General features: G+C 32.2%; 3 protein-coding genes across 9 annotated transcripts in view; all 3 read left to right on the top strand.

Moving 5' to 3' along the window:
- Positions 1-15030, top strand: part of pyd (zonula occludens-like protein polychaetoid) — a 108462-nt gene that overhangs the window by 69955 nt on the left and 23477 nt on the right. For 6 of the 7 annotated variants that reach the window (XR_016457891.1, XM_090113802.1, XM_090113801.1 and 3 more), the window contains 3 exons: positions 13727-13902; positions 14104-14291; positions 14561-14830. Coding sequence is in view for 6 of the 7 variants with exons in the window: in XM_090113802.1 (XP_089969928.1) it covers positions 13727-13902; positions 14104-14291; positions 14561-14830 (634 nt within the window). In the remaining variant the exon portion in view is untranslated. Of the gene's footprint in view, positions 1-5925; positions 6084-13726; positions 13903-14103; positions 14292-14560; positions 14831-15030 lie in introns of those variants that run through there. The other variant, XM_090113806.1, reaches the window with a different exon arrangement.
- Positions 740-2505, top strand: LOC149899555 (PIN2/TERF1-interacting telomerase inhibitor 1-like). The gene is made up of 2 exons (XM_090113814.1): positions 740-1101; positions 1527-2505. The coding sequence occupies exons 1-2, from the start codon at positions 822-824 to the stop codon at positions 2357-2359; spliced, it is 1113 nt and encodes a 370-aa protein (XP_089969940.1). The 5' UTR covers positions 740-821; the 3' UTR covers positions 2360-2505.
- LOC149899554 (uncharacterized) lies at positions 2823-3954 on the top strand. The gene has a single exon (XM_090113815.1). The coding sequence runs from the start codon at positions 2960-2962 to the stop codon at positions 3722-3724; it is 765 nt and encodes a 254-aa protein (XP_089969941.1). The 5' UTR covers positions 2823-2959; the 3' UTR covers positions 3725-3954.

Here is a 15030-nt window from a genome sequence, read left to right as displayed (position 1 = left end):
TCGATTTATTTTTGTATGTTGTGTTTTCATTTCTAAACTTTTAGTTATATAAGTAATATGTATTGCTGTATTTTTATTTATTGCCATGAAAATCAAATCGAAAAAAAAATATAGACAATGTGAAAGTTTAATTAAAAGGTTTATCACAAACAAAGGTTTCTTTATTTAGCATATTATGTATGTAAGTATTAAACTGGTTCTTAGCTACATCACTGCTAAGTATAATCAAAATCCGTTCAGAGGTATTCGTGTGAAAGAGTAACAAACATACATACGTATACAATCAATCAACCTTTCCCGTTTACAATATTGATAGGAATAGGTATCACCACCAACATTTTGAAATAATTGAGGGCGTTTCTTTATCAAATAAATTGAACTAAATAGTACCAAATTCATATTTCACCAATAAACTAAGATGAAAATGAATTTGTTCCCAAAAAAAAAGTATTAGTTAAGTTGCCATGTATTCAGTTATTATTAAATTCTATTATTTAAATCATAAAAGGTATTAAAAATTGTACCTATAATAATACCATTATATAATACATATACCAATATATAATAATACCATATATAGAAATTGCAAAATTGCAATACACAATACACACTCAAAAGAAGGGAGTTTTGATTATAGCGACATCTATGATCATTTGATTTAGTTTAGTCGTGCTATCCGCGCAAACCGCTGTGTGAAGTGAAACACAAGTCGACCGCATGCCACGGGCGACCTCCATTTTGATTTTACGTCAGTTGTCATTTCTCATGTCAACTCAACGTGGTCGAGCTTAATATTTTTGTTGATTTTATTTTAAATAATAATGTCCATGTTAGCGGAGCCCCGTCGAAGACAACGGGTAATAAACCTACGCGCGAAGAATAATGCTTGGAGTAATGACGCGAACAAATTTGGCCAGCGTATGTTAGAGAAAATGGGATGGAGTTCTGGAAAGGGGTTAGGTGCAAAAGAAAACGGAATTGTGGAGCATGTAATCGCTCGGTACAAGAATGATGAGAAAGGTTTGGGTTATGAAGACAAAAACGATCAGTGGACCAAACATGAGGATGATTTCAACGCATTATTGGCTAATTTATCAAACGGTAAGTTAACCTCTCAATAATTATATAAATATATAGTATACAACTTAAATTTTTGAAATTGTCTAGTTATTGTACATTTTAGTAGCACAACTCTCTATTTGTTTTAAAAATATGTAATTATAGGTTCTTCAGGTTTTTTTATAAGACATTTATATGAGGATTTCTTATGTAACAGACACAAATTCATCATTTCATAGAAATAGTTATACAAATAAGTAATATCTTAAAATGTTGTTTATGTATACATTTTAGCTCTTAGCATCTGATGCTAAAATTATAGTTTACTCGGATATTGCCATTATTCATAAGGATATTATAAATTGTTGGTTGCATCTATGATTAGGCATAAAAAAAGAAATTATGATACATCGCTAAACAAGTCAAATGTTCTAATCATTATTAATAAAGTTTTTTTTTTCTTTTAGACAAAGACTCGGGAAATGAAGTGTTACACAGTGGAGTATCCTTAGAAAAGAAATCGAAAAAAAGCAAAGCCAGGATTCATTACCACAAATTTACCAGAGGAAAAGATATATCCCGTTACAGTGAAAAAGACTTAGCAAATATCTTTGGTAAAAAGAGTTTTAAAAATAAAAGTGAGGATGTAGAAGAAAATGTCAAAGATGAAGTAGAAACAGCTGAAAAAGTATTTACAGAAAAGGGCAGCATGGAAGATTACTTCAAATCTAAAATGGCCGCTTTGAAATCAAAGAATAAAATCACCCCTTCATTTAACGATAATAGTAATGATAATTGTGATTTCGCATTCAGAGGGTTTTCTTGCGCTAATGATGATGAAAATTCAAATGAAAACACTGAAAATAATTCTATAAACACAGTGGAGAATCAGGAAAGTAGCCAAGATAACAATATTGAGGAAATTCCTAAAAAAGTGAAAAAGAAGAAATCAAGAAATGAGGAACCTGTCTCTGGTAATGCAAATAATGAAACTGATTATGTTTTCCAAGGATTTTCATGTTCTGATGCAGTAGGTGATAATGACAGTAAAACCAACTTGCCCACAGATTCAATAGACTCAATTTTACCTAAAAAGAACAAGAAAAAGAAGAAAAAAGCTAAAGACAATGAAATAAATGTCGAGGAGAATATCACTGAAGATATGAAATCGAAAAAAGGAAAAAAGAAAAAGAATAAAGATATTAATTCTGAATTTGATAAATCATGTTTGGAGGAACAAAATATTGATGATGAAGGGGCTCCCAAAAAGAAAAAGAAAAGAAAAAATAAAGATTTATAACATATTGTTTATCTCTCTCTGCTTTTAATTGCTGTCTTTGTAATATTATTTCACATGCCACAAATTAAAATAATTACTTCAATTTATATTAGTAAAATGAAAAATATTAATTTTTCTACGTTGCTTATATAATATAAGTTAGAACATAATTTATCCTAATACTAATTCCGAACACAATTTTAAATTATTAGAACAAAATACGTTAAGGTAAAACTAAAAAGTTAGTACGTGAATCCGATCGCAAAGCATTTACGGATGACGTAATGATAGGGGACGCCTCGTGTTCTGTGGGCGGCGGCATGCACGCCGCCATTTTGTTCACAACAGTTTGCAATAAATTTGCGTTCGTAGTTCAGAAATAAATAATTATACGTTTAGTAATGTTAAAAAATAAAAATAATATATCACTTTTATCTATAATTCTGAAATAAGATTCGTAAATGCAATGTGTCAATATGTCATCTAAAGTAAATGTCAAGTCAAGTGTCAAACTTAAATCTAACCAAAACACGTGGATTGTGGAATAAATTAATGGAAAAGTAAGGAAAAAATATACAAAATAAGTGTTATTTGATATCATTCGGATAATATACACACATTATGATAATTCAAGAAGAAAATGAAATGCCTATGGAAGCCCCTGTCATACATGAAAGTTATAATGTTATAAATAAATGCGATAACAATGAAAAACAAAACAAAAGTTCAAAATCCAGAAAGCGACGTAAAAGCAAGAATGATTTGGAACCAAGTTCTCTTCAGAGTGAAATTTCAACCTCAAATTCCACAGAAATAAGTCAAAATGACTTAGAAGAGCTACGGTCCGTGTATAACAAGTGTAAAGCAGTTATTAAGAAAATTGAGACCAAGTACGGTCACTTACTGAATAATGATGATAGTTCCAACTCCGAAACCGATCGAAATATTGAAACCAGTAAGTGTGAATGTACATTTAACAAAAAAATTGTTTTTGATGAAAATGGACAGCAAATTACACAAGAATTTGTGCCAGATATGCATATTTGCCCTAAAAGCCAGAAATTCCATCCTTCTACAGCAACACCAACTAAGTCGAGGTCCAATGTTCAAAGAGAGGATGAAAACTTTCTTGATTCACTTCCAGGTGACATAAAAATTCTCTGTGACATATTAAAGGACCCCAATATAGATATTGTGTATAGAAATAAGGTGATTGAGAAAATAAAAATATTACGATTAGACAATTTTAATACCATGCGATTTGATAGAAAGTTGTTAATAGAAAGTATGAAGTTAAAACCAGAAGAATTTATTGAATTCAAGGGATCTAATTTATCATCACTACCTGGATATCCAACAAAACCAAGTGAAGAAGGTGAAAAGTAACATTGTTCCGAGAAATTAATGTAAAGAATTATATCTGGGAAAATGGAATAAAGAACAATCTAAGATCATTTGACGATCACATATTTGACATGTTTTTAAAACCAAGAATTTAGGCAACAATTGCTTTTGCAACTTATTTATGTAATAAAATGTTACAACACATTTTACAACATGAATATTGTTGAAATCCTGTATTTTTATATAAGTAAGAATATATTAAAGGAAGTGCCTTATAATGCTGTTTTTTATTGTGTATCTTCTCCAATTTTATTTCTTTCCTAAACCTAGAAAGGGAATATGTTTTCCCTTTTATATAATTTTACAAGCTAATAATGGCCACGGCTTAAATAAAAGTAACCAATGTTAGTTGCTAAAGATTATTCTGATGTATAAATATTCAACATTTTACAATGAAATCAATAAATTAAATTAAAAGCGTCAATATTTATTCATTCATCTTTGGTATTAACTACTTTTTGAAATGTTTAATTCCATTAGAAAATCATCCTACTTCTTGTTTGTCATATTCCCGAACATTGACACTAAGCTATTTACTCAAACTCAAACATTTATTTATTCAACTAGACTTCTTCTAGAAGCACTTTTGAAACGTCATTAGCTACATATTTTTAACATTTACCACCTCACAATTGCTAAGTAAGCTAAAAGCTTGTACTTTAATTTATATTTTTTAACTGATCTATCTTATAAATATTCATACATGTATTATATGAGAAACGTCCTAGGAAGACGCAATTTTTATATTTTCATTAGAAGTAATGATTGAAGCAGTGCCCTCTGGCGTAATAGTCAAGTACTAAGCACTGCTTGGCGCCACCTCTAGTTTCATACCTCTTCTAAACATCTTTATAATTTGTATATTATGTAAAATTATGTACTGATGTTAAAATTTAAATAGCGATTAAATTATACGTCATGCAAGCATACATTTTAACACAACAAGATAGAATGTCCATTGTTTTTCGAATGACAATATTAGCTCTACTCGCATATTTAATACAATTTTTACTCTATATCTTCATTGTAAGAGTTATATTTGTGTGTTGTGGTATTCTGGCATGGTTTTTGTTGGCTCGTAAGCGGAATAATGATGTCTTCGCATTCCACGTTTTGCGTACACGGCATTGTAATTTGAACGACAGATGTAGGTAACCGGGGGACCGTCTGATGGTTTACGAAGTAATATACATAGTATGAATCTTAGTATTATGTATTTAAAATACCTACGCTGTCTGCGTTTAAATTAGAAAACAATAGATTAGAAGGAACGCCGGTTAATAGGTCAATAACCTATTTAGATTTTGTTAACGATCAAATTGTAAGCATATTTTAGACTTGAAAGTTTAAGAAACGAAATAACTACGTACCTACTATAGTAATATCAGTCATGAGTAATTACTGGATTTATTATTGACTAGCGGTCCGCCCCGGCTTCGCCCGTGGTACATATTTCGCAATAAAAGGTAGCCTATGTTCTTTCTCAGGGTCTAAAGATTATCTGTGCCAAATTTCATCAAAATCGGTCCAGTAGTTTATGCGTGAAAACCATACTTACATACATACATACATACAAACCTTTCCTCTTTATAATATTAGTATAGATTAACGCAAAATTAAGTAAACACTGGACCATGCAAATTGCAAATATGATTTACCTACGCTAAATAGAGTTCATTTTTAAATGCGCTTTATTTACCGTAATGCTTAATTTTTATATACAATTAATAATTTAATTATAGGTCATGAACGTTACTACTTATATTTTTACTCTACAAAAATAAAAATATAACGCGATGCTCATGAATGCTGACAAGACGATAATGCTAAATTAATGTTTATACTTTATTGTTTACAATCTTGACCGTGCTTAATTTCGAAATACGTAGGTATCGCTATAGATAAATCTAGTTTTTGTCACATAACTGTTTAACTACCAGCTTCCCAGATTAAATCTCTCATCCCAACTTCTAAAGTAACTAGATATCCTATCACATCATGTTACATAAAGGCATTCCTCATAGTCGCAGTAGGTATTATGTGACGTTCGCTAAACCGAAAACAAATAAACTTTTGTGTCGAAGTACCGTACTCCGTGTCGCTCTTATTGTAATTAACACATAGTACTTTGAACTCCGATACCTGAGTTGCTGAGTAGGCTGTACAACATAATGTCGCGGGACCGCGTCACAGTAGGTCGCGCGCAAACCTTACATACTCGTATAGAATATAAACATTACGGGATAGTGTAAAACCTATTCGTAATTGTTTATTAATTAGTGTCTAGTGGTTTTGCACGATCATGAAATTGGATAATTATGGATTTTTCGAAAAACTACAGGTGGGTTTTGATTATTTTCTCAATAATGTGTTGTGTTCGATAAATATTACCATTCATAATTTTTTGTTAATTAGGTAGTAGGTACAGTTTGGTGTGATCAAGTGTCTTTGTATCGAGTAACAATAAACTATTCAAATAAGCATAGGTTTAACGTAAGAGCTAATAATTGAATGCTAATAATTTATAATTAATGTCGATGTGTATTAAATTTATCTTAATAACTGTCTGTCGTGCAATTAATCTACATGCATAATTCAGCGTTTGTCAAACAGTAGAAACTTAATGAAAATAATGATTGATGATTTATTGGAAAATTCTATTAATTAAAGATCATTCAGATGATAAAAAGATTGGTGAATAGCATCGGGTTTGGATGAAAAAGCATCTATTATGTTAATTGATAGTCTATTAATGTTCAATAAGCTTGATGGTATAATGTTTTCGTAATTAATATTTATTGGTATAATTAATACGCGCCTTAAATTTTCAAGAAAATGACCTCTTGGGTTGTAAATCGTTCTCTAATAGAAATGAATTATTATTTGAAATTTGAAATTTATTTAAAATTTGAAAATTCAAAATATGTAAGTAGAATTAATAATAAATAGAGAGATAAAAATACCTAGATACGAAATTATTTTTTTACAGTTGTTAGTATATTATATTCATGAACTAGCGACCCGCCCCGGCTTCGCACGGGTGCAATGCTGATACTAAATACACTACAGAAAAACTGTGAACGTTGTATATAAAAACATAGCGGCCCGGCGGGGCCGGTACCGCCGCAAACGCTACGTCCCGCAATTTTTCAATCTGTAATATCTTCGAAAATATTCACTTAAATCATACGGTGTAAAGTGCCATATAGATCTATATTAAATGAACAACGTATTCAAGGTATTTAATTGGTTAAGGATTAATGCTGTATTGGTGAAAATCGCTTCGAAAATTAGCTTTTATTTGTCGTAAAAAGTAAATGACAAAAATTTTTTATTGTGGGTTATCCATAAGAGATAGACATATAGGGTAATTGCGCCTGTTCGCGTCCACTTAGTGCAGTTGGAAACTTTGAAGGAGAAAATAAAAATGTGCTAGAACAAATTTCAACTCAAAATTTATGTAACGTGTTCATTACATAGTCTATTTTAAGATTTACTTTCAATTGTGTTGGAAATATCATGTGGTTTTTATTTATCTAGACAAATAGCAGAATTAGGCGTTTTACCCAGTTCGCGTCCAAAAATTCCAGTTTGCGTCCACCCGTGGACCAGTTCGCGTCCACCAGCTTAGAAAAGGAATTAAGAGTGTATTGGGTGATATTTTATCAGATAAATGCAAATAAAAATTAGATTTTAATAAATTATTTATTTACGAATATAGTTATTTAATAAAAACTGGCCAAATGCGAGTGGCACTCGCACACCGAGGGTTCCGTATTAACCTGTTTTTTTTTCATATGTTTTAACTGTAAATGATTATTTTTTCAATGTTTCCCTTATTTGTGCTATAAGACATTGCTTCGTACCAAACTTCAAGTGTCTGTGTTCACGTAAAGTACCCTGTAGGTTTTGATTCCTTGCGAATGTAGAAATTTGCGAAAATTTGCAGCATAAACGGCTGTATCTTTTGATTGCTTTGGTTTATAAGTTTGATTTTTTCACTGCTTCAAGGGACCGTAGACTTGAGTATTCAATATAAATTTCAGCTTTATACCTCCACGCGTTACTGAGAAAAAGGGTCTTGACAGAAAGACAGACCGGCAGACGGACATACAGACGGACGGATATCAAAGTGATCCTACAAGGATTCCGGTTTTTCCTTTTGAGGTTCGGAACCCTAAATCAACATATTATTAATATAATTCACTGTAAGGAAACTGGAAAAACTTATTTATATTTATCTTCTCATCAATAATAGAACTAAAAATTAACAAAAAACAAAGTTACGTTATGTAAATAAATAATAATCAGTTCTATTAAGATTACCTACCTACCCTATTTTTTAGTTTGTAATGAATTAAATTTCTTTTTTGTTTATATTATTTTCTTAACCACAGACTTATTGACTCTCATTCTCAAAGATACTAGTCTCATTCTTAGAATACCCATTTTAAAATGAAAAAATAGCATAAAAATTAGCTAATTTGAATGAAAATTTTAATTATCAACTTGTAGTCTTTGTCAAAAATTTACAATCTATTTTAAATTACATATTTTAACAAACAATTCATTGCTACGTAATGAAAAACAATGTGGACGCAATATGTTCTATTATTATGCACTATAGGTATAGTTTGCGGCCACCGTGGACGCAAAATGGAAGTTGTACAAATTCGGTGTAGTAATTCGCGTCCACCTTATTTTAGCTATTAATTGTAAAACAAATTAGCTGATTTATAATCCATACTATTCCATGTTTTGTTAGCAAAGTAAAGAAACAGTTACATATTCAAAAATTCACATTTAACAATAAGATACTTACCGTCAAACGCGACGCTGCGCACTATTTTTTTCTCAAAATCCCGCGCGTTTTAGCTTTCTCGTTTAATAGCCAAAATTAAATATTTTTTTTAAATAGGATAGGCGGTGCGCAGGCATATTTTGAATATGTGTGCATGTCTCTTATACATTGAAGTATTATCGGAAATTTTTCTTATTACAATTTTACTTAAAGTATACTTATTTTCGTGAATTTTCTAAAAGATATCCGCAAAATGGACGCGAATAGGCATGTGGACGCGAACAGGCGCAATGACCCTACCATCGCGGACTTTTCTGTTGACCTTTTCAATATGTATAATACTTAGTACATTATTTTGATTAAACTCGTAGGGTTCAGCCTGCGTTTGCAATATAAGCGGAAACAATGTAATTTTTTACGACATCACATTAGAAACCTCAAAAATAACAGTACTTCTCCACTATTTAATGGATGTTATTATACATATAAACCTTCCTCTTGAATCACTCTATCTATTAAAAAAAACCGCATCAAAATCCGTTGCGTAGTTTCAAAGATTTAAGCGTACAAAGGGACATAGGGACATAGGGACATAGGGACAGGGAAAGCGACTTTGATTTATACTATGAAGTGATGAAGAGGGCATTCTGAATATTTTTTACTTCTACATTCCACAGAACCATCGCAAAATTACTCCTGAAATTGAAAATCCAACCACATTAATATTATAACCTAAATAAAACTATCCTAGTCACATCTAAGCTTTTATTTGATAACACTAGTGTTCTCAGACTTCACTCCTACTGTACGAACCTACAGGTACATCCTAATATCGTGATATTAAATTAATATTTTCATACTCTTCAATTAACATTCCAAAATATTGCCCACATATACCTACATAGTTGCACATATAGCGTGGGCTGTGTGCGTAGGCTTAGTGTTGCTTGTCAATAACATATTTGATTATGCACGTCTTTACACTATATTATATAATATGTACTTTATTTGTGTGGTATTTCTTAAACACGTAGGTAGATCGAGGTTTGCGTTTTTATTTACCATTTAAAATTGGAGTTACGATTTCTATAACGAACGATTTTTGTGTATATTTTTACCAGATAGTTACAACTTACGAGCCGTCACTTACACCAGAGAATACTTAATAGTAGGCAGTAGCTTACACTTGAAACTTTCATCTTTATATAATAAGTGATTAGTTCTCAATAAAGGTAAATAATTCAGTCATTTATATTGAGAAACCTGAGTACATAGAGCTAGAAGCTTCATTCAGCTCTAGATAAACTAAAACACAGAGCAGCGAAATTAGAGAACTCAGAGCACACCTGTAGATAACATTCAGAGAACATATTGACTTTGCAATCTGTTTTTTACTAGAGATGCACGTGTAGAGCTGTGATAGAGCTGTCAAGATCGATTTAAAGAACTACTTCCCACATAATTGCAGCTTTTTTTATTAACACGCTTTTATTGGCTTTACCTGTCCGTCTGTATTTTTGTATGTAATCGACTCTTTAGACTCGATTTTGACCCAGATTAAACGGACATTTAATTCAAACGTTGTAAACATATCAAGGAACGGTGACAACTGACAATACAATAATTTCACAAGAATTTCTTTTGATCCAATTTCCAACATATCTTTCTAGTAAATCACTAAGTCCATATATTTTCAGTGTCACATATCCAATGCCATATATTTAACATTGGTAATAAATTAGGAAGCGCATCTCAACCAGTCGCAATCTGCTTATTGTCTTACAATAATTTCTTAATACGTCACCGAGGTTCTTCACTGGCTTCTTAGCATTCCTACATATACGTATGAACAAGGATAACTATCTATTACAATTTCTTAAGGTACTTATATTCTCTTCTTTATAATATTACTAGCTGTCCCGGCAAACGTTGTTTACCTTATTCTTAACACTTGGGGGTATGAGAAATAGATGTTGGCCGATTTTCAGATCTACCTAATGTGCCCGCAAAATTTCATGAGAATTGGTCCAGCCGTTTCGAAGGAGTATGGTACTTAACTAACATTTTGACACGTGAATTTTATATATAGCGGATATAGGAGAGATAAAGCAGCAAATTTTCTTATTAATAATTTTCTTTTGAAACTAGTAATAATAACGTAACTACCAGTAATTGAAACAGTACAAAAAATGATCGAGGTTCTTTTATTAAAATCTGAAAACGAATATGATAATTTTATATCGAGATCTACCGCAATCAAAAAGCTACACATTTTACCATAATGAGCAGTGAAAATTGCACTCAACACATACCTACACATTGCATACCTAGTTAGGTAGCGTACCATCAAAATGCAATGATTCAGGCAGATTGCGATATGCATCTAGGTGTGTCAGACCACTTCTGACCGTGAGAAATCGCCTTCAAAGGCCATGTTTATGCTTTATAGTTTATATACTATTACTATCCTATATGCAAGTAAACGTGAAAGTTTCAAGGCGTAAAGTGATTCTAGACTAATGAGATATAATGTATAACAAGATTTTTCACACTCGTGAGTATAGGAAATGAAATAAATGTTATTTACTATAGGTATATTGCTACAGTACAATTTAAAAGGTTTTCTTTCATGGCTAAGTACAAACCAATAAGAAAATGTTAAGAAATATTATTAAGTACCTATGTATGTTTTTGTTTTAGTATAAATGACACAATTCATTTAGATGTTCTCATTTAGTTAGTTGTGTGGGCATACAGAATCATTCATTATGCAATTATTACTCGTAATTATACATAACTCGCTATTTTGCTTGCTTTGTTAAATAAAGCCATGTGATATGGATAGATAAAACATAGATAAACACTATGCCCTCCATATTGAATCAATTTATTCACGTTACTTCAATGCAAAATAAGCAAATACTTCACACTTAAAACTATTTCATTACAGTGTAAAAACTCGTTTTCCTAATCGCTTCATTAGTTCCACAAATTCCATACATACTTATTTAGAACTAGCTTTCCACCCGCAGCTTCGCCCGCGCAGTCAAAGAAAAACCCGCATAGTTCCCGTTCCCGTGGGATTTCCGGGATAAAACCTATCCTATTTCCCGGGATAAAAAGTAGCCTATGTCCTTTCTCGGATATCAAAATATCTCTATATGTACCAAATTTCATGCAAATTGGTTCAGTAGTTAAGGCGTGATTGAGTAACAGACAGACAGAGTTACTTTCGCATTTATAATATTAGTATGGATATTAAGGCCCAGTATACACCTTTATTAGTTCAGTTTTGACATTCATAACAAGTGCGTTTATTTATAAACTAACGGTATGGCTAGAATGTATTTTACTGAGCAGAAAGGTGGTAAAATAAAGGTTCGTCTATAAACAGTGCAGTTTTATGGCATCAATAATAAACTACTGCACTTAACATCCGGTAGCCGATAAAATATTATATCGCATTATACTGACTTGAAGGCTTCTAAGCAATGTGCGTTTGTTATTCTTGGAAGAAAGATTGCAAATGCACTTTCACATGCGTATGTTTAGCTGACTTTACTAAAAATGGTGGACGATTTTCTAGTTTTTAACTTTTTAGTAATGATTGGATCACTGCAACGTCTCTCACCATTCTCTCACAAATTCGATGTTATGACACAAAAACAATATTAAAGCTATTATGTATAAACTTAGCGATGATACATCTGCGTATAATGACCATCATAAGATGATGAGGTACTACGTAGATGTAGTAAGATGCTCATTAAAAATACTTTGTTAGTTCACAATTTCCACAATCGGTCATGCTGCGTCCGTCTCAATTGTGCAAGCAAGGAATCGTGTCCACGATCCGTGTTCAAAACCAAATCTTTACGCCCAAATAGTTTCAATGCAATGTTTAAGTCACGTTAAGACATACCCCGTACCATGATGTCTTGAGCAGTATTATTTCCAGCCCTATATTAAGTCGTCTAACGCCGTCACTTTTCCAAACTGGAAATAATACTGCTTAAAGAAATTGTGGTGGACCTCCAGTTCTCAGTACATTATAATTGAATAAACATGATAATGGATATCAAACCGCTTTGTGATTCAACACAATGCACGGTTATTGTACGATACCGGATTCGTTGAAGACCTCGAAAGCAATCTCCATTAGTATTGGAAGTAGACGTTAATCAATATTCAAGATACTAGTAGTTACATGTCTTTATTTTGAGTATTAGCTTTTTAAACGACCAGTCGTTAATAATAACGTTGGATAAAGTTAACTAGGTATGAAGTTGATATTGTATGATTATCACACAAGTGATCCTGTAAACTATGGGCTTTAATGTTATATGGCTCATTAGTTAGGTAGTTTGCTTGCGTAGATATAGCCTATACATCAATATAGTATGGGTACCTAGTTATACTTAGTGCTTTTAATGGTTCTTCAGAATTCTTCTCCTATAGATGTAAAATTTAAACTTAAAAGTTGCACTTATTCTTGGACAATTAATACCAATGTATTCAATTGAAAAACTAGGTCAACGTCAAGTACATAAAGCTTTAGCACCTTTTATATTATTATGTATTGGATTTATTTATTAACACAGGATGTGCACAGCTGTCCTATATGTTCAAGTATCACGTTTCATGCAGCATTACCACAGGCATTACTATCTAGAAAGCTTACTAGATTAACTTCTTATACATTCATTCTTGGTAATTTGATATCTGGTTCATACAAAAACAACCGTGACAAGATTTTGATGGCTCTCAATCATAATTTGTCGTACCCGTTTGTCGCTCTTTCACGCCTAAATGATCGGATTTTGATGAAATTTAGTTTCGATCTCCGATGTTATTGTTATTCGATGAATATTTAATTTCGAAGTTTCATATAAAGGATATGATATATCACGCAATAAGCACGCAATATATAGATCGGTGCTTATTATATTATTAGGCGCGGTTTGTTAATAGTTTTTTTTAGTATTCATAGGATTGAAACATATTTTATCTACATACCGTAATCATGACGATACTAATTCGATTTTATTTTACACTTTCCCTTATTATGAATCTTTTTGATGCTCTTAGAGTTTAGTTCTTGTAACTATATTTTTCTTGCTACTTACAGTCACGCAAATTATTTCAATTTTTCAAGTATTAACCTAATTTTCCTTTTTTTTCAGACGGCAGAACGTAATTCCGGCTGGGAAACACACAGGGTGCGCTTAAACAGAGTGCCAAGTTATGGGTTCGGTATCGCGGTGTCGGGGGGTCGGGATAACCCCCATTTCGCCAGTGGCGACCCCTCCATCGCCGTGTCTGATGTTCTAAGGGGGGGACCCGCGGAAGACAAATTACAGTAAGTTTTGATTTTAAATGCGAATACATCTTGAAATAAAAGAAGATGCGAATTAAGTAAATGCGATTTATTAAGTCGGACGAAGGTCTGACGTTTCAAAGACTTTACATTGAGCATTGTCAAGGGCAGATAATATACAAGTATAATAAAAGAAATGCGACTGCATTTAAAATATATAAAAAAATGTTTCCTTTCCTACAGAGTAAACGACAGAATAGTATCCGTGAACGGGGTCCCACTAGAAAACGTTGAATACGCGAGAGCAGTGCAAGTGTTAAGGGAATCAGGGGCCACAGTGTCGCTGGTAGTCAGACGCCGGGCCCCCGCGCCGCCCCCCACCGCACCAACCACCATAAAGCTCGCTCTGTCTAGGAACGGGAAGAAGGAAGGTTTGTAACAAAATGTACAAAAAACAATGTTGTGTGTGTTTGTAAAAGATATGTCTTCAAAAGTCCTTAGTTCAGTTACAGGTGTATCTTTAGTATTATTCTTTTCAGATGATGCATTTACCTTGAACAAATCACTTGCTGATTCCGGTTGATTTTAAAATTTAATTAAAACCTTCTTGTTCTGTTAGCATTCATATAATTAAATTAACTTGTTACACATTTCAGCCGAGTCTCTTAGACTACATTTTTATAAGATTCCTTTTTTCCAGATTTCGGAATAGTACTAGGATGCAAAATATACGTCAAAGAATTGACAATGCGCGCGAGAGAACAATTGAACCAAGCAGGGCAGGGCCTCTGTGAGGGAGACGTGATTTCTCGTATAAATAATACACCAGTGACTGACGCAATGACGCTAAAAGAAGCGAAAAAGTTAATAGACTCGTGTAAAGATCGATTGAATTTGGTGGTCACGAGGGAACTAATTAGAGAAGAAACAGTCAGTAATGGAAACTATCAGAATAATTACAGTAGTTTAGGTAAGTCATTTGAAGCTAAATTACATTTTTTTACTATTGAACAGTACTCAAATATATTTCCATATTTTGAAGATTCATTTGGTAGATTTAAATTTTGGTAACTACCTACGTCTTGTTCAAATGGCACTATTATATTATATTTTTTGTTATTATCAAATCGACATGTTTATCTAATACAATTAATAACATTCATAAGAGAA

Source organism: Colias eurytheme, chromosome 20 (genome assembly GCF_061535395.1).
Source record: "Colias eurytheme isolate Ceu_HAF_F1 chromosome 20, ilColEury1 Martin Lab GWU primary, whole genome shotgun sequence".
Lineage (NCBI taxonomy): Eukaryota > Metazoa > Arthropoda > Insecta > Lepidoptera > Pieridae > Colias > Colias eurytheme.
This window is presented reverse-complemented; position numbering and strand designations above follow the sequence as displayed.